A 27,677-nucleotide genomic window follows, 5' to 3' on the forward strand; every position below is an offset into this window, starting at 1 on the left:
TGAGATCCTCAAGTCGATGACATCCCCTCTAAGTGGGGATGCTAACGCCTGTCTCATAAACTTTAGCATTTAATTCCTTTATTGTATGTTCAGTGGCTACACCTTTCTTTGTATGCATAGTAGGTATATAGACAACTGCATATTAGTTTGCTGAGGGTTTGCAAGAGGAGGTAGAGAATAGTGCATCTGCTCTGGATTCTGGATTCAAATCCTGACCCCACAGTTGTACAACTTAGTCCTCCTACAATGTGCCTCTTTCTTTCTTTGTTAAGCAGAGCCAATGGCAGTGACAGACCTTACAGGGTTATTATGAGAATGAAATGAGTTAATTTACATAAACACTAGAACAGTCCTGGCACTTATATTTGCTGTGTGAGTTTCAGTATTTATTATTTAGAATAGGGGTTGGCACCACCTGTTTTTACATGCCCTCCCTCAAGTTCAGAATGGTTTGTATATTTTTAAATAGTGGGAGGGGTGGGCTGGGGACAAAAGAAGATTAATATTTCAAGATGCATGAAAATGCCATGGGATTCAAATTCAGTTCAGTTCAGTTCAGTTCAGTCGCTCAGTCATGTCCGACTCTTTGCGACCCCACGAATTGCAGCACGCCAGGCCTCTCTGTCCATCACCAACTCCCGGAGTCTACCCAAACCCATGTCCATCGAGTTGATGATGCCATCCAACCATCTCATCCTCTGTCATCCCCTTCTCCTCCCGCCCCCAATCCTACCCAGCATTAGGGTCTTTTCCAATGAGTCAACCCTTCGCATGAGGTGCCCAAAGTATTGGAGTTTCACCTTCAACATCAGACCTTCCAATGAACACCCAGGATTGATCTCCTTTAGGATGGACTGGTTGGATCTCCTTGCAGTCCAAGGGACTCTCAAGAGTCTTCTCCAACACCACAGCTCAAAAGCATCAATTCTTCGGCGCTCAGCTTTCTTCACCATCCAACTCTCACATCCATACATGACCACTGGAAAAACCATAGCCTTGACTAGACGGACTTTTGTTGGCAAAGTAATGTCTCTGCTTTTAAACATGCTATCTAGGTTGGCCATAACCTTCCTTCCAAGGAGTAAGCGTCTTTTAATTTCATGGCTGCAATCACCATCAGCAGTGATTTTGGAGCCCCAAAAAATAAAGTCTGACACTGTTTCCACTGTTTCCCCATCTATTTTCCATGAAGTGATGGGACCAGATGCCGTGATCTTAGTTTTCTGAACGTTGAGCTTTAATCCAACTTTTTCACTCTCCTCTTTCACCTTCATCAAGAGGCTCTTTAGTTCTTCTTCACTTTCTGCCATAAGAGTGGTGTCATCCGCATATCTGAGGTTATTGATATTTCTCCCGGCAATCTTGATTCCAGCTTGTGTTTCTTCCAGCCCAGCGTTTCTCATGGTGTACTCTGCATATAAGTTAAATAAGCAGGGTGACAATATACAGCCTTGACGTACTCCTTTTCCTATTTGGAACCAGTCTGTTGTTCCATGTCCAGTTCTAACTGTTGCTTCCTGACCTGCATACAGGTTTCTCAAGAGACAGGTCAGATGGTCTGGTATTCCCATCTCTTTCAGAATTTTCCACAGTTTATTGTGATCCACACAGTCAAAGGCTTTGGCATAGTCAATAAAGCAGAAATAGATGTTTTTCTGGAACTCTCTTGCTTTTTCGATGATCCAGCGGATATTGGCAATTTGATCTCTGGTTCCTCTGCCTTTTCTAAAACCAGCTTGAACATCTGGAAGTTCACGGTTCACGTATTGCTGAAGCCTGGCTTGGAGAATTTTGAGCATTACTTTACTAGCATGTGAGATGAGTGCAATTGTGCGGTAGTTTGAGCATTCTTTGACATTGCCTTTCTTTGGGATTGGAACGAAGACTGACCTCTTCCAGTCCTGTGGCCACTGCTGAGTTTTCCAAATTTGCTGGCATATCGAGTGCAGCACTTTCACAGCATCACCTTTGAGGATTTGAAATAGCTCAGCTGGAATTCCATCTCCTCCACTAGCTTTGTTCGTAGTGATGCTTTCTAAGGCCCACTTGACTTCACATTCAAGGATGTCTGGCTCTAGGTGAGTGATCACACCATCGTGGTTATCTGGGTCGTGAAGATCTTTTTTGTACAGTTCTTCGGTGTATTCTTGCCACCTCTTCTTAATATCTTCTGCTTCTGTTAGGTCCATACCATTTCTGTCCTTTATCGAGCCCATCTTTGCATGAAATGTTCCTTTGGTATCTCTAATTTTCTTGAAGAGATCTCTAGTCTTTCCCAATCTGTTGTTTTCCTCTATTTCTTTGCACTGATCGCTGAGGAAGGCTTTCTTATCTCTCCTTGCTATTCTTTGGAACTCTGCATTCAGATGGGAATATCTTTCCTTTTCTCCTTTGCTTTTCGCTTCTCTTCTCTTCCCAGTTATCTGTAAGGCCTCCTCAGACAGCCATTTTGCTTTTTTGCATTTCTTTTCCATGGGGATTTTCTTGATCCCTGTCTCCTGTACAGTGTCATGAACCTCTGTCCATAGTTCATCAGGCACTCTGTCTATCAGGTCTAGACCCTTAAATCTATTTGTCACTTCCACGGTATACTCATAAGGGATTTGATCTAGGTCATACCTGAATGGTCTAGTGGTTTTCCCTACTTTCTTCAATTTAAGTCTGAATTTGGCAATAAGCAGTTCATGATCTGAGCCACAGTCTGCTCCTGGTCTTGTTTTTGCTGACTGTATAGAGCTTCTCCATCTTTGGCTGCAAAGAATATAATCAGTCTGATTTCGGTGTTGACCATCTGGTGATGTCCACGTGTAGAGTCTTCTCTTGTGTTGTTGGAATAGGGTGTTTGCTATTACCAGTGCATTCTCATGGCAAAACTCTGTTAGCCTTTGCCCTGCTTCATTCTGTACTCCAAGGCCAAACTTGCCTGTTACGCCAGGTGTTTCTTGACTTCCTACTTTTGCATTCCAGTCCCCTATAATGAAAAGGACATCTTTTTTGGGTGTTAGTTCTAAAAGGTCTTGTAGGTCCTCATAGAATCGTTCAACTTCAGCTTCTTCGGCATTACTGGTTGGGGCATAGACTTGGATTACCGTGATATTGAATGGTTTGCCTTGGAAACGAACAGAGATCATTCTGTCGTTTTTGAGAGTGCATCCAAGTACCGCATTCAAATTCAGTGTCCATAAATAAAACTGTATGGGAGCACAGCCACGCCCATTTATTTTCATATTGTCTATGGCTGCTTTCACACTACAAAGTAGTTAAGTAGTTGTGACAACTGTCAGCGCCACAGGTGCAGAGGTTTTTGCTTGTTTGATCTTGAGTGTTTCCCCAGTGCCTGGGACATAATAGTTGCACAATAAGTTGCATGAGTGAGTTTGGCCTCAGGTGAAGATGGGGTGGGACTTCAACATTCTTAAACTGGACCTGGGGGGTCCCCACTAATTTAAGCAGGTGTTCCTTTTGCAGATCAGAGGGGGAAGATTCCCCTCTGCCACCTTCTCAAGGGGAAACAAAGAATCGGACTGGCTGCCCACAATAGCCTTCCTTTAGGTAAGTCACTCACACCTCTGGTTCAAGTGGACTCTTTTTATGTTGCCAAACTAGGTGAGCAGGTCCTGGGGCTGACGGTGCAGGGGAGGCAACTTGGGGCCATCACTGGGGGGTCCCCATACCTACCCTCCCGCTCTGATCCACTCACTCACAGCAGACAGAAGCATGACAATGACTTTCTGAGGAGAAGAACTTGATGTTCCTGGGCCAGGTGCTCCATGGCAGAGGAGTTGTGGGGGTGGAGGAGGGAGGGGGATGGACCTTCCTCACCTGGGGGAAAGAGGATACAGCCAGGTCCATGGCTCTTTGGGAACACCCAGGATGAGATTCCACTTGGCTTTGCCAAGGGGCTCTTCAAAAGTCCAAGTGAAAAGTTATCAGTCAGTTCCGAGAAACAGACAAATAACCCCAGCATAGGAACACATACAGGTCCTCCTCTTGGGAGGACATACCAGGCTGCCCAGGTGATTGGGCTTGAGGGCTGCATAATGGAGTCTCCCACGGCTGATAGAGGCTCCTTCCTTCATCTGGTGTTTCCTGAAGTCCTGCTGTGTGCTCAACGCTGGTGTTGTTGCTAGGGATAAGATACAGGTCTTTCCAGGTGGAGCTCACAGCATTCTGGAACATAAATAACTATGATGCATTGAGATAAGCGCATGGTCACAGAGCCCCTTGAAGAGGGTAAGGGTATAACCAGACATTTACAGAAGAGGAAACTGCAACAGCCAAAAACATGCAAAGAAGTTTTTATCTGGTCTCAAAAAGTAGCTTGATTCCTGGTCTAGAAAAATGCAAGTAAGAGCCACATGAAATGCCTTTTAATGCCCATTAGACGAGCAAAATTAAAAATGGGTGATGTCACTTAGTTCTGATTCATAAACAAAACAAAAAACGTAGCCTCTGTCAGCAACCACACTCCTGGGATTCCATCCTGGGACCTAAGGATAAATATACAAGGATACTTACGGAAATGTTTTTGAAGTGATAAAAACCTGGAAACATTTACTTTCACGATGAAAGGTTAAATTGTGATATGTCTACACATGGAATATTATGTGACCGTGAAAAAGGATGAGTTGGCTTTGTTCTAAGTGCCCTAGAGGACTTCCATGATATATGGTTAAGTAAGGAGAGCCAGAGGTGCATAAATGTTCCGTGTCTATAATGTGATGCACATTTTGATGCTAACAGCAGTCCTGCCTCTTCCCATGTAAGTACTTTTTGTTTGCATATGACCTGTAAGCATGGAGAATCCTTCTGAAGTCTATACACCAGACTACCAGCTTTGGAAGTGGAGACTAGAAAGAGGTAGATAATAAGGGAGAAATTACCTTGGTCAACAGCAAAACCAGGAGAGTATGCACTGGCTAATGTTAATGGAAAATATGTGACTTAATGTTTCTGTAGGCTACAATTGTAAATCTGTGAAAGCTAATTTGTACACGGACAATGAGAAGCTTGTGTTGTAGACAAAGGAAAACACTGCTTTAATCTTGGGTGGGTCTGTGGGTAATTTTCTTTCTGGAATTTTGTAGTTTCAATTATAGTGTTTCTTATTCAGTCTTTATGATCATGTAATAGCAATATTATCCCCAGTTCCAAACTAGGCAGTTAATTTGTCTGGGGTGTGGGAAGTTCAGGGGTTTCAATAGAGCCTCAGAAGAGAGATAAGATGGGACGTCCTTCTTCTCTGGGAAACTGGCTAAAAGTTGAGCTGGTTAGGGAGAGAGAACAACTGTCTACCCGTCCCCGACTTCTGGGAGGGTAAAATTGCATTCTTTACCCAGAGTAAGTATTTTAGTGCCTAGGCTGTTCTAGGCTTGCTTTAGGCACTTGCTTTAAGGCAGGCAGTGAAGAAGATACAAAAGGTCCTTGTCCTCATGGAGCTTATAATCAAGTGGGAAAGACGCATTAAACAAAAACAAATACATTGTTGTTGCTGTCGTTTTCATCCCACTACTTCCACTCTGTGGCTTTGCTGCAAGCCCAAGTGAGGCCAAGGACCTGCCTAAGAGAAGAGGCAGCATTTCTGGCTTAAGATTTCCCCAAACCTTGGGACTGGCTTGACAGATACATTGGCATGAGGAAGGTCCCCTAGAGGCGTGTATCTTTCTGTGCACGTTTCTGGATATTGAAAGACGCCTAAGCACAAGAGTCAGAGTCTACCACCTGACCCAGTGAACAGACCTCCATGATCGGCGGGCTGTTCATCATGCCTGGATATGCCAACCTGCCTGTCATCCGCAAGGTGACCTGAGGTCACTCCCTTTCAACTCCCAGATGCCCTGCTGGCTGTTTCTGCTCCCTCCCTGCAGGAGCCCAACAGCACCCTTGAGGCCCCAGTGGAGCGGGCAGAGCAGCTGGCCACCCAGGGCCTGCAGCCCTCACCCTGGGCGGTTGGGCACAACCTGGCTCCTTTCCTCTTGTCAGGAGCTTTGCCCTCCCAGGGCTTCCCTGGTGGCTCAGCTGGTAAAGAATCCACCTGCAATGCAGGAGACCCCCGTTCGATTCCTGGGTCAGGAAGAGCCCCTGGAGAAGGGAATGGCTACCCATTCCAATATTCTTGCCTGGGAAATCTCTTAGACAGAGGAGCCTGGCGGGCTACAGTCCATGGAGTGGTAAAGAGTTGGACAAGACTGAGCAACATTTCCTTTCACTTTGGCCTCCCAGCCCCTCCCTCTGAAGGTGCCCCTTCCTTTCTGCACCTACTCTTCCAACAAAAGAAGCAGGTAAGCAGGGAAAGAGAAGGGGAAAAGGGCAGAGCTTTGGTCTTGAGCTTCAGATGGCATCCTTGTAAAATGCAGCCCTTGCCACCTCCACTGCCTGTTCACAGGGTCCTCCCCTGGGGTCAGATGGTGCTGAGGTGTTCAAGATCCCTTATTTCAGTTAAAGCCCCCGGAGCTGCCCTCGTGAAGTGTGAATACCTATATACTGGAAGCTTGTCCAGCCATGTTACCCAGGGAGCCCCCTTGACTATGTAGCAGCATTTTTAAATAAGAGAGACTTGGGTCTCGTTAAGGGCTTACCCGATAGCTCAGTGGGTAAAGAATCTGCCTGCCATGCAGGAGACAGAGGAAACGCAGGTTCAATCCCTGGGTCAGGAAGATCCCCTGGAGTGGGAAATGGCAACCCACTCCAGTATTTTTGCCTGGGAAATCCCATGGATAGAGGAGCCTGGCAGACTGCAGTCCATAGGGTCGCAAAATAGTTGGACACGACTGAATACACAAGCATCCATCCATTCAAGAAGGTCTAGTTGGAGAGGGTAGCGTGTACCTAGGACATCTGACTTGAAGCTACATTTGAGTAAGATTGAGAAACATCAGTTGTCTCTATCAAAGACTGTCCCATCTCCAAAGTGGTAAATTTTATAAAAAGTTATTAGGGGCATATGGATATCTTCTATATTATCTTCTGCTTGTTTGAAATTTTCCCTAGTTAAAAATTAAAACAAAAGGATTTAGGAATTGATGGAGATTTGGGGGAAGGAGAGAACGGCAACCTACAGTCTTCCTGCCTGGAGTAGTTCCTGAGGAGCCTGGAGAGCTACAGTCCACGGGAGCGCAAAGAATAGGACATCACTGAGTGACTAACACACACAATCCCTCTCCACAAACTTGACACCTGATACAATTGTCTGCAGTTCCCAGATACCATCTTTATCTCTGTATCTGCCTATCTGTGTCTTCCTAAACATCTATCTATCTAAAATCAACACATCAACACTCCGCGTCAGGCAAGGTGTAGAAATTGAAATTAACTGACTGTGCAGTGGTAAACTTACATCTTTGGAAGGAAGTCCACCTTGATTTCCATCCTGTTTCTGTCCCTTGAGGGCTGTGTGACCTTAGACCAGTGAGTGACACAGCCTCTCTGAGCCGCTGTTCTCACCTGTAAAGGGAGATAATCACAGTGTGTGGGCATCAACATGGGCATTGAAGGAACAGCTCTCTATAGAATGTCCCGGCTGGGCCTTGGGAGTGGGTCACCAGAGGAAAAGGTGTGGCAAGGGGGGTAGCTTGTTCCTACCTTAGGCCAAGGGGAGAATGCTTCTGCACCCTCACCCCCATGGCCCCACTTCTTTGATCTGAAGCCAAGTTTGTGGGACATCTGTGGGGTTTGGAGGTCAGAGAGGAGGAGAGTTTGTCCAGCCTCCCCTCCCCACCCCCTCATGGGGACCAGGGCTCCCTCTTGCTCCTGTGTCACCTCTGCTTCTGTGGTACCTGGGAGGCAGCAGGGGCCCGGGGCTCTTCTGAGGATGTATCAGACCCACCAGGCAAAGGAAGTCCACAAACTGTCCACCTCAGGCCCCATCTCACTTAAAAGCATAATTAAAATACTTACAACTCGCTGTCAACGTTCATGAACAGGGACACACAAAGCTGTGTGGTTAGGGTCTCACTTCTTTGCGAGGGTGTTCTCAGATCCCCTTGGGCCCTCCAGTCTCCTGGCCTCATCTGCCTGGTCAGTTTTACTCTGGAGACAACAGTCTGTGACTCCAGCTACACTCCCCTCCAGGAGAACTGAGGAACTGGGGTGTGCTGGGTGACCTGGGCAAGACAACCCACAGTGATCCGTCCTCTTACCTCCCCTGGACTGGACGTTTTCACAGGTCGGAGAACTTTCTACCTTGCCTTTCTGCTGGATTCCCCAGCATGTGGTCCAGAGCCCATCACGGAGCAGGCCCCAGAGGTTGCAAACAAATTTTCATTGGGTGAAGAAAATGAATCTTTACGTTTACAGGTAATTGAAGAAGACTTTTTTGAGTACCCTCCTAAGTGCTTTACATATTGGCCCCTTTAATTCTCACAGCAGCCCTACAAGGTATGTACCGGCATAAGCCCATTTTTCATAGATGGGGAAACAGAGGCACAGAGGAATGAAATGACTGGCTGGGAGGCAGAGGAGCAGAGAGGCCAAAGCAGGTCGTCTGTTTTGGGGTTGTCCGTGAAAGGACACCCCTACCCCATCTGGCAACCTCAGGATATTAAGGATCCTCATCTGACCACCCTCCCATCCCCCAGAACATTTCTTCACTACCTAAGTAGGAACTGGGAGCCTTGGCTTCGGGCCAGCTCTGTCATTACTTGGGAATATAACCTTGGGCAAGTCTATTCCCACCCAGACATCAGTTTCCCCATCTTTCCAGCCAGGTGGTTGGACTAGATCATCTCACAGGGCCCTTCCTGGTCTAAAGCCCTGAATCCTGTGACTGTTGAAGGGGGCCCCATCTTTCATTTTCTGCCCTAATGAACAGGCTCTCCAGAAGTCCTTGGCTTGGCCGGATGGCAGCTCTGCTCCCCGGGGCAGGAGAAGGTTTGGAGTGCTGGCAGAAGCTTCCCAAATCCTCCCCTTGCTCCTGCTGTGGCCTTGGCTCAGGCTGGGGGCTACAGTGCCTCTCCCAGTGGGTGCCGGAGGCTGGAGCCGCCTTTGTCTGCTGCAGGAGGCCAGCCAGGCGGCTGCGGCTGCAATCGGCCCCTGCCCAGGCCTGGGAGATGGTTTTTTTTTCCCTGTGTGTTGCAGCTGGGACCGTTTATAATAGAAAAAAAAAAAAGAGAGAGAGAGAGAATGACCAGGCCAGCCGGCTGGAAAATAAAGAGACTTAAAAAGAAAAGGGCTAGGCTGTTCTTCTCCTGTGGAGGCTTTGGTTAAGCAGAAAGTTTTAGTTCCTTTCTGAAAGGCATTTGGGCTTTTGAAGTCCCCTGCGGGAGCTCCCTCTGGCCCCTGGGAAGCCAAGCCCTGGCATGTCCCAATGTGAATGACCAGGATGGGGCTGGGGCACTCAGAGGAGGCAACAGCAGGGGCTGGGAAATACTGCCCCAGGCTAGGTCCACTGAGCTCCCAGCAAAGCCTCCCTCTGCTTCCAGCCTAAGCCTCACCAGGTCTCTTTGGTGGTCTTTCACTGCATTTCCTCTGCTCTCTTTGCCTTTGCTGTCTGGCCTGGTGCGGCCAAGGGAGGGGGTCCACCTGGACCTACTTCTTCATTTAGTCAGAGAACCAGAGACATTTCACAAATGGGGAGACTGAGGCAGAGAGAGGGTTTGTCTGAGGCCACCCAGAGAACCTAAACTTACTGAGCAGCTATTGTGTGTGCTTTGCCTATACTAACAGTAGCTGTGCTTCCCAGATGGCTCAGTGGTAAAGAATCCACCTGGCAATGTAGGAGATGCAGGAGACGCTGGTTCAATCCCTGGGTTGGGAAGATCCCCTGGAGGAGGAAATGGCAACTCACTCCAATATTCTTGCCTGGGAAATCCCAACCCAGACAGAGGAGCCTGGTGGACTGCAGTCCATGGGGTCGCAAAGAGTTGGACATGACTGAGCGACTGAGCATACACAGCATTGACAATAGCTGATGTTTATTAAGCCTGTACAGTACAAAAGGACCTGGGAATGAATGGAGGAAACAGGCAGATATAAGAGAGCTCCTCTTAGGGAAGCTGTCTGGACAGCTTTCTTCTCTGGCCTTCGCTGATTCCCAGCCTCGCCAGTGAGCTCTCCTCCCTGTCAGCCCACCCCTCAGCAGGGTCATAGTCATAGCCCTCACTGAAGAAGAACCACAGTCAAAATGTAACATTTCTCAAGCGCCGACTGTGTCCCATGCTGTATGCCAGGCATGTGATGACACTGCTCATTTCATGCCCTCCACACATGACTGAGGCAGGTCAACGGTGGGATTATCTTACGGCTCACAACCACCTATGCCATATTGGCATTATTCTCTTGTTCACTTTGCCCTGGGATTCAAATCAAGGCCTGTCTGGCTTGAGAGGCTGAGCGCTTTCTCTGAGACCAGCCTCTATGCTTGCGGTGGCCCTGTGTGTCTTAGAGTCTGCCTCTGGCTTCTGGGGTCATCTTCCTTCTCCAGTCACCACCATTCACTGGGCATGAAGTGGGCACTGTGGCGTGAAGGAGATTCTTGTCAAAACCTGGGGATCTGCTCTGAAATAGCTTTCAATTTGACCTCACTGGGCAGGCAAAAGTTTTTACCAATTGGTCTCCGTTGTCCACCCAATGAACCATGTGAAAATGGTTGACTGCACAGAGATGTAGTGGGTACTTCTTCTGTATGCTGCACAAATTGAGTTTTCCTCCCAGTGTCCTAAGTTCTGAGCATTTGTGGGGCACTGGAAACATAGTGGGGAGCAGGGCAGGCTTAGCCCCGATGATCTCACTGGACCCTTCCTACTTGTGGGCTTTGGGTCCTTAATTGGAGGTGTCCAGTACAGGGACCAAGGGCTTCCCAGGTGGTGCTAGTGGTAAAGAAGCCGCCTGCCAATTCAGGAGACATAAGAGACACAGGTTCGATCCCTGGGTCGGGAAGATCCCCTGGAGAAGGAAATGGCAACCCATCCCAGTATTCTTGCCTGGAGAATCCCATGGACAGAGGAGCCTGGCGGGCTGCAGTCGGTAGGGTTGCACAGAGTTGGACACGACTGAAGGGACTTAGCACACAGCACAGTGCAGGGACCACACATGCTGGTGCTCGTCTGAAATCTCCATGGTGTTTCTTTTAGGCCTGGACACCTAATAGGTTCTTTTCATGATGCTGGTGGATGGGAGGGAAAAGGGTACATGCAAGGAAACAACCCAATATCGCTTTTTTTTTTTTTCAAAATTACCTTAGTGAGTTTGGTCCTGCACACTCTTAGGTCTTCTTTGTAAAAAAATAGTGGTCACAGTATTGGTTGGAAGTGGGTAAGCATTTGTTATTCTCTTTTTGAAAATTGTGTTTACTCAAGGTTGTGCTGGATCCTTGTTGCAGGACGGTCTTTTCTTCAGTTTGCAGCAAGTGGCGGTGAGGGGAGCTACTCTCTAGTTGAGGTGCTCAGGCTTCTCACTGCCGTGGCATCTCTTGTTGTGGAGACAGGCTCTAGGGTGCATGGGCTTCAGTAGTTGTGGCTCCCAGGCTCTAGAGCACAGGCTCAGTAGCAGTGGCACACGGGCTTAGGTGCTCCAAGGCACGTGGGAATCTTCCCAGACCAGGGATCAAACCTGTATCTCCTACACTGGCAGGTGGATTCTTTACCATTGAGCCACCAGGGAAGTCCCAGCATTTGCTATTCTTACCTGTCTCTACCAGGTGATGGTGAACACAAGTCTCTGGTCAATTCTGCCTCGCACCCAAAGTTGTGAAAGCAGGATCACCCCAAGACAAAACAGGTCCTATAACCACTTATGATGTGAGAGGTACACTCTGAACAAGACCCATCTCACTGCCAGGCAGGATGCTGTATCCTCTGCTGGATACCCTGCAGTGAGACATTATTTCTGATGGTGAGACCCAGGACCCTGAAAGGATGGAGCCTGGGGGGTGGGAGGAGGGAAGGGGTTTCCCCTAAGGGGACAGATTGCCTCAGGCTCACCAGATTCATTCTCCTTGTGCAGGCAAGGTGAGGAGCATCTCCAGAACACTGTGCTCAACTGTACCTTGAATGCTTTGAATTCCACCAATGAAAGCCCATTTCTAAGTCTGTCACTTTTTTGGACATCCTGTTTGCTAATTGGTAAAACATTGGTGGCTGATGGAGCTACCGACAGCCGAAGGCCTTGCAACTAGTTCTGAAATGTGCCCCTGCCTGATATAACCACTCCCATTCAAGCTTAGAAAGTTGGACATTTATCACATTCATTATACACTGGATTGCTTTTTTTTTTTTCTATCAAAGTGAATCACAAAAACATTGGAAAAGAATCATTTTGAGAGTGACCGCAGGTTTGCGTGTGCTGTGCCCTGGGGCAGCCGGAGGTCATCTGGGTAGAGGTCTCGGGGCCAGATCAGGGGTGTCAAGCTTTCCCAGGCGTGAGTCCATGGGGACCCTCATGTCAAATTGGTTTCTTTGCCGCCTTGTGGGTGTTCCCTGCAAAGACTGCTGATGCTTAAAGAATTAAATAAGTATAATAGTAATGATAAAATAGAAATGGCTTTCCCAGCTGAACAGAAACTGGAGAAGACAAGAGGTTCCCACACCCGACTTATTGTTTTTGGCCCTCTACTCCCTCAGCTCCAGGGACACAGATGTCTGGGCCTGCCGCTGGCTTCTTTGAATTGTGGTCATGGGTGGGGGCCACTGGGGACCCTTGGGGAATTTCAGGAGCATCTGTGGGGATTTCCCTCCCCAGGGCTGAGAACTAAGAGCAGAGAAAGGGACTCTTTCTATTTTGACTTACTCTGTTCTGAAGTCTCAGAAGCTTCCAGACCAAGCCATGTGAAAGGACTCCTCAGTGCTGCAAAGCCAGCTGTGGAGGCAGGAACCCCTGACTGGTGGATGGTGGTCAGTTCATAGTCAAGGTGACAGGCTGTCTCCTGACAGATTCAACCGTGGGGCATAGTCATTGCTTCCTGAGTACCCCCAGGACAGGAGTGCCAGGAAAACCTGGGTTCCACAAGTAGTGGGTCATTACCATGAAACAAAAATGTAAAAGAGAAAAAGGAGCTGTCAAGTCCTCTTGAACACAGAGCCTTCTCCGTAGACCTAAAGATGCTAGAAAACTTCTAGAAAGCAGCAGCCCAGGAAAGGAGGCGCTTGCTGGTCAAGGAGGGAATTTGTAATTGCGTGATTGGCGTCTCTCTCTAGAAATATTTTTGAACTTGAGGATTGGTAAAGGGGAGAGACAGGAAGGGAAAGGAAGGAAGCCTCGTGACCTTCCCTTGGTCATGTGGCCCAGACCAGCAATACTTAACTAACAAGAAATCTTGGGACAACCCCATGAGATTCACATTCTCTATATTCCCATTTTGCAGATGAGAAAATGGAGGCACAGAGTCCCTTCTTGAGGTCTCCCCAGAGGTAATGAGACAGACTGGACTAGAAGATGGATCAAATTGGTTCCTAAGCCTGGCAACCCCAGTTTCCTTGGGCCCTTAGCTCTCAACTGTGACAACTTTCCCTCGGAATCACCCATTTCCTTTCCACATCCTGCCCTTTATACGCACTGTTCACCCCACCAGGAACTCGGTTCTCTGTCCTTTTCCCTGACTTCTTCCTCCTCCTCCAGGCTCTTGGCTAGACCACCACTGAGACCCTCTGATTTTTGGCCTCATTTGCACTCAATTTTTCCTTCTCAGGATTGTTCAAAGTGGTAATTAAATAATTATTTATGTGGTCATTTATTAAAAAGTCAGCCTCCGCATCAGAGAAGACGACCCAGCAGGGAGAGACTGTAGTCCTTCTTGTTCACTGTCTTATCCTCAGTTTGGGCACACAGTAGGCACACAATGAATAAATGATGGTTGAATAAACCAACAACAAAGGAATGAACTTATTTCCTGGGGGGAAACTAGGGCTTCATCTTCCCTCTCCAAAATGACTGTTTCTTACAGGCTGATGCAAATTTTTCCAGTGGAGAGTGTGACTCTCAAGTTATTAAAACGGTAAACAGGGACTTCCCTGTGGTCCAGTGGTTAAGAATCTGCCTTCCAATGCAGGAAACATGGGTTGGATCCCTGGTCGGGGAATTAAGATTCCACATGCTGCAGGGCAACATAGTTGGAGCACTGCAACTACCGAGCCCACGCTCTAGAGATTGTGCGCTGCAACAAGAGAAAGTCCACGGGCTGTACAGAAGAGCCTGTGAGCCCCCAGGAAGACCCAGAGCAGCCAAAAACAAACAAAAAAGCTAGCAAACAAAAGAAAACCAAGATCACAAATTCCAAATTGTATATATTCAGGTGTCATTTAATCTAAGTGTATGCATGTGTGTATGTATAGCAGGAGAATGCGGTCATTTGGTCACTTTTTGCAAAGTACCTCTAGAAAACTCTGGAGACTTCTCAAGGATGCTAGTGTAGAGGTCAAAAGGAACCCTATCTCATTTTACTTTATTGTCTTATCTTGTGTTTTGTCACCCACAGCCCCTTCTGCATTCACCAGACTGTTCTGGAGTATGCTTGCTTCTTTTTGAAGCTCAAGGAGGAACCTCATTTGCTGTGTGTCTGGGGATACATCATTAGAAGCAAGCCGAATTGGAGGGGAAAAGGTAGCACGTTGGGTGAGAGGCGCCCTGTCCTCTGGTGAAGTTGCCCATTTATGTGAGCATGGTCTGGTGCTGTGCTGTGCTATGCTTAGTCACTCAGTTGTGTCTGACTTTTTGCAACCCCATGGACTGTAGCCCGCCAGGCTCCTCTGTCCATGGATTCTCCAGGCAAGGATACTGTAGTGGGTTGCCGTGCCCTCCTCCAGGGGATCTTCCCAATCCAGGGAAAGAACCCAGGTCTCCTACACTGCAGGCGGATTCGTTACCGTCTGAGCCACCAGAGCCAAGAATACTGGAGTGGGTAGCCTATCACTTCTCCAGAGGATCTTCACAACTCAGCAATCAAACTGGGGTCTCCTACATTGCAGGTGGAGTCTTTACCAGCTGAGATATCAGGGAAGCTCCACGCAAGGTCTTACCTGTTTTCAAAAAGGTTAACTTGTAATTTCTCTTGCATTTATGATGGCGGCTCCTTAACGGTTTACAAAGGGTTTTTCCCAGCTTATTCTTTGGGTTGGGCAGAAACAGCTCTCCCCTTGGCAGATGAGGAAGAAGAAGCCATAGGGAGACTTTCTCATGGCAGGAGGAGCCCAGACTCTTGGATCTTCTGTAGGAAGTTAGGCAGGTGCGATACAAAACATCACCTAAAAATGACCTTTTTCTGATCTCAGGTCTCCAAGGCTGGTGAGGAGCAGAGCCCAGGCGGCAGGCAGCTAACCCTGCCCTCAGCTCAGGAGGATCCCCGATCCCCTTGAGACCCTTTCAGTAGGAGCTCCCAGAGTTATGCTGCTCTGGAATTTTCCTTAAAACAGCATTATTTCTGGAAGGAGTTAAAAATGAAACAAGCTGCTCAGAAAGCGGGCCGGGTGAGGCAGGGACGAGGTGGGGCTCCCTTGGCACCCTGACTACCACTGAGCTGGGAGACGGCAGCCAGGTCTTGGGCGGGGGGGGGCGGGGGGCGTCGGGACGCGAACGTGCGCGACGGCGACGCTGGAGACGGCGATCAAAAAACTTTGTGCACGTCTCCAGGACCCCCAGTCCTTGTGCCTTAGTGCCCTCGTGGATAGACTATCGCCTGCCCCCATCCCGTTTCCCCTGCCTCTGCCCTCTGGGCCTTCCGCAGTTCCCTAGGGTGGAAAAAGGGCAGCGCCGCGGGTTTCCAGCCAGTCCTCCCTGCCCGGTGACCCCTCCTTTCCTCCAGCAGCCCCTTCCCCACCGCGCGCTCCTTTTGTCCACCCCCTCTCTCTCCCGGCTCCCGGCTGGGCAAGATCCGCAGTCTACAGCCCCCCAGAGAGCCCGGGAGGGCGAGCCGGGGGCTGTTCTCCGCCCCCTCCCCCTAGGAGAGGCAGCCCACGGCGGGGGCACCCCGGAGCCGCGGCCAATCGCCCCCCTCCCCCAGCGTGTGCCATCTGCCGCCTGTCAGCCTCTCTCCGCGGGCCGCGATCCCAGGCGCCGGCGGGGGTGGGGAGCTGCTGCTTCGGTCCCTCCTTCCTGGCTCCTTCCCAGGCGCCTCGCGGCCTCTGCCCTCGCTGTGGCCCTTGGCACCCCTTCTCCTCCTCACCCCGGCCGTCCCTGAGCTGCGGGAGGCGGCTCCCGTTTCCCTCTGGGAAGGCCCAGAGATGTCGGACACTCTAGGACGCAGGAGCTGGGGAAGCAGCGACCCGGGGCGGGGGAGGCAGCCCTCATGGAGGGAGGGGGCGACTCTCAGGGCCTGAGTCCCAGTCAGGGGACGGCTCTGTCCTGGTCGTGGCCCCTCTCGGGACACTCGCTGTCGGTCTCCTGGTGGCAGGGTGTATGCCTCGGAGGCGTCGCGTTTCGCTGGTCGCCCGACTCTACCTCGGAGACGGCCTTGAGCGCGCTAGCTTGGTTTTCTCCCCGGATCCTGCCTCAAGGCCCATCCCAGCCAGCCCCCCAGCCGCTGGGGAGGCGGGGGTGGCATCTACTTCTGCTATCAGCCCAGCACGGGGTCGGGACCCGGAGGCCCAGAGAGGCGAGCGGGGCTGAGCGGGACTTCGAAGCTCGCCGAGTGGGGCGCGGGCCCGGCTGGCGGGCGGGCTAGGAAACTGCGGGGCGCAGGCGTCCTGCTTGGAGCGGGCGCCGTTGCCCTGTCGGCCCCGGCGCGGCTTTCGGCGGGCAGCAGGTTCTTCCGTGAAAGGTTGCCCTGGGTAACTCGTCTCCGAGGGGACACAGCCCTCCCCTCTCCAAGCGGCAACTTATCGATCCGCGAGATTGATAACCCTCAGCGCCGCGCTGCGCACTCGCTCGGCTCTCCCAGCTCTGGGGCTCGCCGGCCCAAGGTGGCGCCACTCGCCCAAGGAAGGGCGGGGTGGGAGGCCGGGAGATGTCAGGTCCTTTTACCCACCCTGAACCTGGCCTCCTGCAGCTTGTGGGGAACGGAAGAGGCTAAGAAACGGTTTAGGGGAGCCGCCTGGAGAAGACTTTTCCTAAATCTGAGCCCTTCCCTTCGAGGCTCCGAGACCCAAGCCTCGATCTGTTCAAGAGCTGCTAGGACCCGAGGCGCCCCCTGGTGGCTGGGGCAAAACTTTGTGTCAAGTAGGAGCTGGTCTGTTTGTCAATCTCGGGAGCAGGAAGTGCTACTGCAATGTTTCGGGGCTAAGGTGTTTCTTTACAGTATTAGCGAAGAAGCGTGCAACCAGACGCGGGAACTCTACAGATTCAGGTGTTGGGGTGGAAAAGATTTAGCCCAGTAGAGTAAGAGTTTCTGGATATGGGGCAGGAATGGTCTTCAAACACCGATTGATGGGCAGTATCCGAGAAGGAAAAACCGGGTTCAGGGATAATGCATATGCGTGGGGTACAATTTGCAGAGCTGGCAGTGCTAGGGCAATTCACCCCAGTTTGCTCCCTTCCCCCCAATTTCTTCACTTTTTGCAGTTTGTGATGCAAAGGTATCTTGGCGAGCTTGACAGCACGCGTGGGCCCTGTAGCTGTTCCCTCCTCCCTTCCCCGGGGCCGCCAGCGCCGGAGTTGGGGCCCCGCGTGCCGGTGCGGTGCCCGCGCCCGCGCCGTGCCTGCCGCCGCCGCCGCGGTCCGGGTTTTGCGGGCGGCCAGAGCTGTATTTCCAGCGCTGTCCATCGCTCGGTGCTGTTGGCCCTCTCTCCGTCTGATCCGAGCCGGAGCAGTGCGGGGCGCCCCACGGGATCAGAGCGCTCCCCCGCCGGGACTCCGCTCCTCACATCCTCCTGCTGGGACCCGGCTACATTTCCAGCCAAGCCTGGCTTTATTATGTGTCTCTGCAGTGCAGCCCCAGCAGCCGGATCGGGAGGAGGAGAGCCAGCGACCACAAAGAAGACAGGAGCGCAAGGGAGGCTGGCGGGCGGGCCGGCGCCGGCTGGAGCGCGGAGGAGCCGGGGCGCAGCCGCCGCCGCCGCTGCCCAGGAGGACGGGAGCCCGGCCGCCGCCTGCTCGTCCTCCTCCTCCGCCGCCGCGGCCGCCGCCTCCCGCCTCTCCGAGCCCTTGGTCCATGGAGGCAGCTAGCGGGGCCGGCGAATTGGCACCGGCCTGGGGATCGCCTGCGCGTCTCGCGCTGAGCACCGCAGCCCGAGGGCAGGCAGCGGCGGCCCGGCGCACGGGCTGAGCGATGCCCGGGGCACGGGCGCGCCTGCCTGCCGCCGCCTGAGCGCCCCCGCGCGCCCCTTCCTCCTCCGGGGGGCCGGCGCCGGACCGAGTCGAGAGCCAGAGAAGGGGGCGTGAGCTAGGGGCCCCGAGCTGCGGCTTCCAAGCGGCTGCGGCCGTTTCGAGCCCCCCAAGTAGGCTGAGTTGAGGGATCCCCGTCCCCATCCATCATAATCTCCAAACCCGGCGTTTGGGCATTTTAAAACCATTAATATTTATTATTATTTTTTTGGGCGGTAGGGGATAATTTGAAGGCTTTTTTTTTTCCGGGGGGTATTGAGCTTTCGCGCTCCCGACCGCCTCTCGGTCTCCTCCCCTCCTGAGACCCCCTCGACTCCAGCCCCGTCCCCCCTCCTCAGATGGGTTCATTGTGAGCTCCGCACCGGGCTGCGTAGCCGGACGCCTGCAAACTTTGCACAAAAATCCGGCAAGGGGCGGAGGAGGAGAAGGAGGAGGAGGGTGAGGGTGGCGGTGGGGTGGGGGAGGGAGGGAGGGGGCCGCTGGGGCCGGGGGCCGGCGGGGGGTGGGGAGGAGGAGGGGGGCGGCTTTTTTTTTTTTTTTTTTGCATAACTCGGCTCGGCCGAGTGGCCTCCGGACTCCCCGCGCCGCTGGGACCGCCGCTGGGACCGAGAGCCCCCGGCTGCCGCATTGCAACAGGCAGGGCCTCGGCGCGCCCCCCGGGCCTCCCCCCGCCCCGGAGCGGCCTCGGCCGGCCCGGGCCGCCCCCCCCAGGGAGGCCGCCCCGGACCTGCGATCCGCTCCCCACAGCTGCCGAGCCGGCAGCAAAAAAAAAAGTTTCCGAGAGGCAGGAGGAGGAGAAGGGGGAGAAGGGCAGCCCGGGGCGGCAGGGGGCGGCGGGGGGAGCCGGCCGCGGAGGGCGACGGAGCGCCGGGAGCCCCGGACATGTCCAGGCGGAAGCAGGCGAAGCCGCGCTCGGTGAAAGGTGAGCGAGCGAGGCCCGGCGGAGGCGCGAGCGAGCGAGGAGGGAGGGAGCGAGGGAGGAGGGACCGGCGAGCGGGCGGGCGGCCGGGGACCCAAGCGAGCGAGCGGAGAGGAGGAGGAGGCGGCAGAGGAGGCGGAGGCGGAGGAGGAGGAAGAGGAGGGGGAGGAGGAAGCCGCGAGCGGGAGGCGGAGGCGGAGGCGGCGGAGGGGGCACATCGCGGACACCCTAGCCGCCCGGACCCTCTCAGGGCCCGGCGCCGCCGCCCGCGGGGGACGCGGGCCTGGGGGCGCCGCCGAGGGGCCCTCGCTGCTCCCTCCGTGCGGGCCCCGGGCCCGCGTGGCCAATCAAGGGGTGCGGGCCCGACTTGGCGGGGATTGCGAATCTCGGCGGCGGCGGCGGCGGCGGCGGCGGCGGCGGCGGCGGCGGCGGGCGGCGGGCGGGCGGGCGGGCGGCGGGAGGAAGGAAGAGGCGGTGAGGACCGGCGCCCAGGAGGCCAGTAGCTCCGAGGCCGCTCTCGCTGGGCCCGGGGCCTTGCCGCCTTTCCTCCGTCCACGCCTTGTCGCCCCGGGACGCCTTGGTCGTCGGGCGTAGCTTGCGCGCGCCCCGGGTCCCCGCCCTGGCCGCCGGGCGCCCCTCCCTGCACCCTGCCCAGGCCGCCCTCCCGGCCTGGGCCCCCACACTTCCTGCCTCCTCCACCGAGGCCAACCGGGCTGGGAGCCTCCGCCAGGAGTTTATTGTCTGCGCTGCGCCGGCGGGACGCGGGTCCCCAGGGGAGCGCAGCGGCTGCCGCGCGCGCCCCTCCGCCGAGAGCTCCAGGGACGCGACCCTGGGCCCCTACATTCTCGACACCTAGGCCGGCTTCTCGAATCGGATCCCCGGAATGCACACTTTTGAGGACACACACACACACGCACGCACGCACACACACACCTCTTCGTGTCCTTGCCTCGCTTTCTATTTCTACCGAGCGCCTGCGGCCCGAGCGGGCCCCCTGGAGAGCAGAGGCCCCCGGGGAGATGCCGCGTGAGGGCAACTGAGCTCCTCCCCTGCCCTTCTTTCCCCACCCGCTGGCTTCTCCAGGCCTCGCCTGCTGCTTTGTCCCGATTCCAGTCCCCCCGGGTGGGTGCCCGGCCTCCCGCCCGCGCTGGGAGATGATAGAGGAAGGACAGGGTGAGAGCGGCTACATCTCTGGAGCCAAAAGTCCCGAGGCCCTTGTCCTCTCCCAACTCTCTTGATGACCTCTGGCCCGAGCCCAGTTCTGCTCTGAAAAGTTCATTTCCTGGAGGCCTGCGCGGGAAGGCGCAGGGGCCTCTGCTCCCTTCCTGCCAGCCTTGCTCCAGGCTGGAATGGCTGGGACTGAATCTGGCAAGGAGGGTCGTGGGACACCCGCCATTGCTCTCCTTCCAAAGTCCCAGGACATCTTGGGTACTGGGCTCGACGGAGATTCTCCTTGTCATCTGAGACGCAGGCCAACTCAGTCCGAACTCAGCAATCTGGCTGCTCTCTTTTCCTCTCTTTCCTTGAGAGAAGTTGGTCTTGTTCCCCTCACCCTGGCAGGCATCCTAGTTCTGGATAGCCAGATCTGTTCCACAGAACTGGAGGGTCTACAGGGTATTCTGGTTGAAACCAGAAGAGAGAGACCTCAAGAGCGAGACAGGAAGACGGTAGATGTTTGTCCTTGTGCTGAATAGAAGGGTTCTCGGCCTGAAATAATATTTGATTTCTTTTCTCTTTCCCTGGCTCACTGCTCACTCCTTCAAGAGCCACTTAAGGTGGCCCAGAAGAAAATGTACAATTGGAGTCTCGTTGGAAAAGGGGTTTCTATCTAACTTGGGCAGTTGATTTTGAATTAAATCTGTGTGTTGAAGCAGGTTTTTCACAGAGGAAGATGCAGAACTTAACCACCTCTAACCTGAACCCAAGCCTCCCTACCTCCTTATGTCAGAAGGAAAAGGTAGAGCAATTTGCTGGGAACAGATGGGTGGGGGTTTCAGAGTTGCTGGAACCTAATTCTAAAACCACTCTGTGTATCTCTGAGAAAGACTCAAGAATCAGACTGCAAACATTCATGAAATGAGCTTGGACATGATTTGTAATGAATGTTTCTCTCGATGTATATATATATGAACGTGTATAGATAGCAGAGAATTCAAGCTGACTGTTTTGTTGTTTAGTCACTAAGTCATGTCCTACTCTTTTGCAACCCCATGGACTGTAGCCTGCCAGGCTCCTCTGTCTATGGGTTTTTCCAGGCAAGAATACTGGAGCAGATTGCCATTTCCTTCTCCAGGGGAGCTTCCCAGCCCAGGGATCGAACCTGCGTCTCCTGCTTGGCAGGCAGATTCTTGACCACTGAGCCACCTGGGAAGACCCAGTTGGTGGTGGGGAAGACAGCAAAGTGGGAACAAGGCCAGGGTAGGCATTTTGAGAAGTGTTGTAAATATCAACCACACAGCGCTGGAGTCTGAGATCCTGTTTCTTCCCTCAGTTCTTTGCATTTTCCAAAAGCAGTTCCAACTCGTGCCTCTCAGCATTTCGCCGTTTATTCAGTTTACTGGGTTGAACAGGGTGGAGATGCAGCCACTTGTCCAGGGAGGAATTAAGAGAGAAGATAATTATCTTACAGCACATGAAGGATTTATTGCTTTTCAAGAACTGCCCCCCCAGCCCCCCCCAGAGCAATATTCAAAATTGTATGTTTGAGTGTGGACAGCTCCATACCAAGTGTTTAAAATGACAAGGTCTTCACCCTTAAAGATAATTCTTAAGGAACAGTGGTGCCTTTTAAATTGTATTTGATTTTATTTTGCCTCCATTGCTGTGTGTCAGGGTTAAAGTAGAGGCATTGTGGACTTCCCCGGCCCGCGCGTTCTGCTGTGAAAGTCGCTTGACGGTATAGTTCATAATTGATCTCGGAAATGTGAAAGCCCATAGCAGGAAGGAAAGACAGAAATATAACAGTTTCTAATGGATGCTCAGAAAGTATGATTTGAAAGCATGGCATTGCTGCTTTGAAAATCAAACAGGCCTTCGTGGGGGGGTTTCACTTCCCACTCACAGACACAACCTCCCTTCTGGAGTGGGGTCACTTGTCCCCCTCAGGATGTTTGTCCTTCTTTGGAAAACCCAGGGAGCACACCCAACAAATAGGGAAGGGGGCCGGGCAGTAGGGCAGTGGGGGGAATAGCCTCATTGGTTTTCAAAAACCTTGTGATTTAAAAAAAAAACCACACACACCAAAAAAACGATGAATGTTACAAAAGTCACATTTTCTGACCGCTTTCCCCCTCCGACACCATTCTCTCTCTTTTCTGTTTCCCGGTGGTGTGGTGTGGCTGTTGGGAGATGATTTGTTCCCTTTGATAATTTTGGCCTCATTCTCCGGGGCTGTTCCTATCACATCTCACTGATGTTATTTCTGCTGATGATATCAGGTGGTTTGTTAACCTGTCTCACTGTACCCACACTGCCTCTTCAGATCCACAGAACAGCCTCTCCATTTATGTGGAAAATTAACACATCTTTTTTTCCCAGGCTCCGGCTTAAAACTTTTGAATAATTGGTAATGCTGTTGATTTTTCTCCATTGAGCAATTGCCTCTTAATTACAGCTCTTAATATTAATTAGCACTTAGACTGTGTCCATGCACCCCCAACCCCAACATCCTAAAACTACCCCCAGTGACTTCTCTGTGCTCCCCTCCCCTTGTCTATCTTCTGCTCCTGCCAGCCCATAGCTCCTCCAAAGTCCATCTTATAAATTTGGTTGTCTAAGGACTTGGGAACAGTGTAGTTCGACACTGCTCGTGTTTCCATGGAAATAATTGAGATGTAATAAATAGAGGCATTCTGAGGTTACAGGTTTCTTGATTCAGCCGAGACTGCATACAAGTGTAAATTGTCAAGATTTGTTTGGCTAAATGTACATGATCTTGTAGGAAGGGCAAAACAAATGCTTTATAGGGTCTTTAGCTTTCTATGTGGATTGGGGCAGCTAACATTTAAACCTAATATTTAATTCCCTCTTCCTCAGTGAAGTCACTAACTTCCAGCTTTGGAAGGACCTGTCTCAGTCTAGAAAACATCCTTTATGTCTAGTAATTGCCATTTAGATTCTTCCACTTCTTTCATGCAAAAACTTATTAAGCAATACAGTTTAACTCTGTGTCTTGGACAGGAGGGCCCTGCTAAATGTTTAACCATAAGGTGCCAAGTGTGCATTGCATGAAGGTGCAAGATGCTGGTGACTTTACAGTTGTGAAGAAACTGGGCAAAACCAGCCTGGCACTGTGGTGGCCTGCTACAGCATGGTAACAGAGGAGGAGGAGGCAAAACCAAGGGAGGAGGAAACTAGAGTGCAGCGTCTGATATAGCATTCCTAGCTGGAGACTAAAGCTGCAGGTCTGGTTCAGTCTAATAGAAAGTTGCAATAATTGCTATATCGGTAGCCAACTCTTAAGCTCGTGGCTGTGGAATTCTTCCCCTGATGTAGGATTTAATAGTCTGGCAATTAGATGCATTGATTTCTCTTAACTGTTCATTTGGATGTGTAAACCAAAGAAACCCGCCACTGCTGCAGACGGCTGACTGGCTCTTGGAAAAAAGGCTGATTTAGGTGATGGTGGTAGAAGGATGAATTCTTCAAGGCAGTGTTGGGGCCAGTTCCCTCTTCTTTTGACATTTCAGCCCATTTTGCAGTAAAATGAAGAGCACCTGTTGTTCAGACTGTTTCAAAACCAACAACGGTGTCCCATTCTGTCTGAAAAGTAAACACACCCTCTTCTGCTGCAGACACGTATAGAGTAACATTTCTGTCTCTGAGTGACTGGACTCACTTGCATATTTTTGGCAGATGGTTGGTTAGGTACCAGAGGGAAAAGTCACAGAACACCTTGGCTCCAAGTTCCAGAGGGACCTCTTGCCGGAAATGGAGTGAGTTCTCTCTCCCTGTCCTAGGGGCCTGGTGTCCCCTAGACCGCAGTGGCTCTGTCAAGCCCTGAAGAGATATGGGACATGATATCTTGGACCCCTTGGTATGGTGGCTATGTGACTTCACTGGCTTGGGGAGGGGGTAGATAATGAACCCTTGCAAACGTTAACACCTCTTAACTCCCTGCTCCTGGACCTGCAGGTTTCTGTAGGTGTCACTAACTTCTTTTTTTTAGGCATCTAAAACTGTCTTGAGGAGGGTCTCTGTCCTCATGGCCCTATCTTTTTTTTTTTTTTTTTAAACTGAGGTGAATGGGTGGGTTTAGTTAACTCTTTGTTTGTCCGAAGTTAAGATGGACTTACCTTTCCCGGACCATGTCTGTGGTACACTGGTATTTGTGAAGAATATTATCTTCAGACAACTTGAAAATGTTTGCAGTAGATATCGGGGTTCCTTTCTTATCGCTGGGTCCAGGTAATTACAACAGATTACCTTGAAAACTGTTAGTGGGCTCACCGTTATCGTGAGTACCTGGGGAAAGCCTTGATACACCTTGGTTGGTGAATCTGACAGTTTCTGCAAATTCCTGTCAGTTCCAAAGGGCATTTTGTGTATAAGCATGTTAGTCGGTAATCAGAGTAGTTTTACACCCAAAATGGACTAATTAAGTCTGGATTGGTTATATCCCGCTTGAAGTTTTTGGTACTGTCAGCTCCCACGGACTGTGGGAGAGGTGGGGGGTGGGGGTGGAGTGAGGGAAATGCTGATGGAAACTTTTGAATCATCGCTTACCTGCGGGGATCGGTGGCAGCCAACGATTGGGGTTGTACACTCAGTAAATAAAAATACTTTATCTCTTTCAAGGAGCGCCAATTAGCTGATTGCTCCATGTAGCTGTCTTGAAGGAGAATGCTGTCTTACCTATCTTCTTGTACAAAGGTTTGATTTTTAATGTCTTGTGAAAAGGATTCTCTTTGTCTTGATTGATGTCAGGAATAAAAGCATGATGGTAATATCCCTTTGAAAGCTATTGTATTGTCAGCCCTGGCTGACAGCGGGAGGGCCTCCCAGCGTTATAGATTAGTGCTGTGAAAACACTGACATTTTCTTTGTTACGTTGCTGTTGTTCTACTTGCAAAGTCAATTACACAATGTTGGAGCTCAGTTACAGAGTTGACTTTGGAAGTAGCAATGTCTTTTCATTCTCTTCTTAAAGATATAATTTTCCTGTGTGGTTGTTGTCATTGTTTTGTTTTCTTTCTCTCTTTCTTTTTGACCTGCTTCCCTCTGGTGACCACCCCCTCTGCCCCTCAAGAGTCAGAACACATTAGCTAGGCAAACACACTCTGGTTTCAATTGTGACAAGTCAAATTCTAAGATTGCCACATCATTATCTCTGAATTCACATTTCAGTGGCTTCGTATTGATACAGTGACTGCAGCAGTTGAGATACATAAAAAGCCCATCAGATAAGATTACGGTATTGATAATCTCTTATCAAGTGGGTTGCTCTGGATTTAGGGTCCTTGTGCTGTGTGTGTGTGTGTGTGTGTGTGTTTGTGTGTGTGTACTCATTCTCTAAGTTCATGTCCGACTTTGTGACCTCATGAACTGTAGCCTGCCTGGCTACTCTGTCCTTGGGATTTCGCAGGCAAGAATACTGCAGTGGGTTGCCATCTCCTTCTCGGGCATCTTCCCGATCCAGGGATCAAACCTGAGTCTCCTGCATGGCAGGTGAATTCTTTACCACTGAGCCACGGGGGAAGCCTTTGGGGTCCTTAAGTTTGGCCAATTCTGTTGTTTTTTTTTTTCTTTTTTTCCTGACCCAGGTTGAGCCAAGTTCCTGGGTTTTTGCGAGCCCCCCCCAAGCAAACGTTTTTTTTGCTGCAGAAGATTTATAATAAACATTCTGATCTCACAGGCCAGGGCTGGTGAGTTTTGGATGCAGAATCCTGGATGACATCTTTATCTCGTAAGAGAACCTTCTAACCCACCCTTCTCCCATTGCAGATGGCAAATAGGGATTATAAGGTTCTCCAAGGTGCCTTTACTGGGCACCCTTGAACTGAGGAGTGATTTTCATCCCTGTGTGAAATTCTGCTGCTGAAAGGGAGGCAGGCTTGACATGTCCAAAGCTAAAAGTGCTCAGGGTGGAGGTTTTTATTTACACTCCTCCTACCTCCATCCCTGCCTTCTTCAGGAAGAGCAAACCGGCTCTCTGAACTTGGCCGCCAAAGAGGCAGCTACCTGAGAGTGGACAGAACTCGCCACTGACTCCAGATGACAGGGACGCATTGGGAAACTCTGGCCGAGGACTCTAATTGTGGGCCCCCAAAGTTGTTATTATGAACCGCCAGACAAGAGACTGTGTTCGCCAGTAATTTGTCAGGACTAATTTTGTTTTTCTCCAATAATTGAAAATTAATGTCTTGAAGTGAAAGCAGATGTTCATGTCATCTTCTGAATTGGGATATAAAATGGGGCTCTGTAGATGGGCTCACTAATTTAACAGTAATTTCCCTCTCGCAGCTAATGGGGGTGTTGGGGCTGACGTCACCTGAGGCCAGAGTTGGGGGGTGAGAGCATCAGCTGTACCAGTTGTGCTGTCTGAGGTGCCGGGAGCCTTGGTTTTGGAGGGAGGGCATGTAAATAAACTTATTTCCTGGTGCTATGAAACTTGGGAGAATTCATTAGTTTGAATGCTCATTCGTGCAAGAGATGTTTATTGAGTTAATTCAAGGCTTTATGCTGGAAAAGGTGAGGGAGCCTGGGTGTAGGAAGACAGTGGATTCCTACAAGTTAGAGGATCCTGGGTTCATTACCATCACCTGGAGAGAGTGTGTGTGTGCGTGTGCATGCGTGTGCACGTGCAGTCGTGTCCGACTCTTGCCCCACAGGCAACCCCCTGTAGCCCACCAGGCTCCTCTGTCCATGGAATTTTCCAGGCAAGAATACTGGAGTGGGTTGCCATTTCTTCCTCCAGGGGATCTTCCTGACCCAGGAAGCGAAACCATCTCTCTTGTGTCTCCTGCATTGACAGGAGGATTCTTTACCAACTGTAAAGCTGGTTAAAATTGTAGATTCCCACTTTCAGAGCCTAGAGATGCTTGCCTAGTTGGTCTGGGGTAGGGACTAACAACTTTTCATTTTCTTCCCTTAAAAAAATTGAGGTAAGATGCCTTGTAACTCAGATGGGAAAGAATCTGCCTGCAGTGCTGGAGACCCGGGTTTGATACCTGGGTTGGGAAGATCCCCTGGAGGAGGTCATGGCAACCCACCCCAGTATTCTTGCCTAGAGAATTCCATGGACAGAGGAGCCTGGAGGGTTACAGTCTATGGGGTCGCAAAGAATCAGATGTGACTGAATGACTAACACACACACACATACATAACGTAAAAGTTACCATCTTAACATTTTTAAGTGTCAGTCTCAGTGACTTTGAGTACATTCACATCGTTGTGCACCCATCACGAACTTTCATTTTTAGCCGACACCCAGGTGGTGGTGGTGGGTTGGGGGGAACTTAACCCATCACCTTCTGAGGAGGCCATCAGTTCAAGGTCTCCGTTTTCCACGGAGAGGGGAGAAACAGAGGCCCCGAAGATGCAGTGACTTGGAGAACTGGTGATGCTTTTCCTT

At 51.2% G+C, this 27,677-nt stretch overlaps 1 protein-coding gene and 1 long non-coding RNA gene across 4 annotated transcripts in view; one reads left to right on the plus strand and one right to left on the minus strand.

The window, feature by feature from the left end:
* Positions 1-27,677, plus strand: part of ZNF423 (zinc finger protein 423) — a 469,528-nt gene that overhangs the window by 103,580 nt on the left and 338,271 nt on the right. Inside the window, exon 4 of one of the 3 annotated variants that reach the window (XM_081517250.1) lies at positions 3,454-3,552. Coding sequence is in view for 2 of the 3 variants with exons in the window: in XM_081517248.1 (XP_081373374.1) it covers positions 19,069-19,108 (40 nt within the window). In the remaining variant the exon portion in view is untranslated. Of the gene's footprint in view, positions 1-3,453; positions 3,553-19,009; positions 19,109-27,677 lie in introns of those variants that run through there. The other 2 variants (XM_081517248.1, XM_081517247.1) reach the window with 2 other exon arrangements.
* On the minus strand, positions 20,046-26,025 carry LOC145512110 (uncharacterized). Its single transcript, XR_014058282.1, has 2 exons — positions 24,830-26,025; positions 20,046-21,691 (listed from the first exon to the last, which is right to left on the minus strand). It is a non-coding gene; the product is annotated as an uncharacterized LOC145512110 (long non-coding RNA).

Source organism: Giraffa tippelskirchi, chromosome 7, assembly GCF_054371585.1.
Source record: "Giraffa tippelskirchi isolate mGirTip1 chromosome 7, T2T-mGirTip1v1.2.pri, whole genome shotgun sequence".
NCBI lineage: Eukaryota > Metazoa > Chordata > Mammalia > Artiodactyla > Giraffidae > Giraffa > Giraffa tippelskirchi.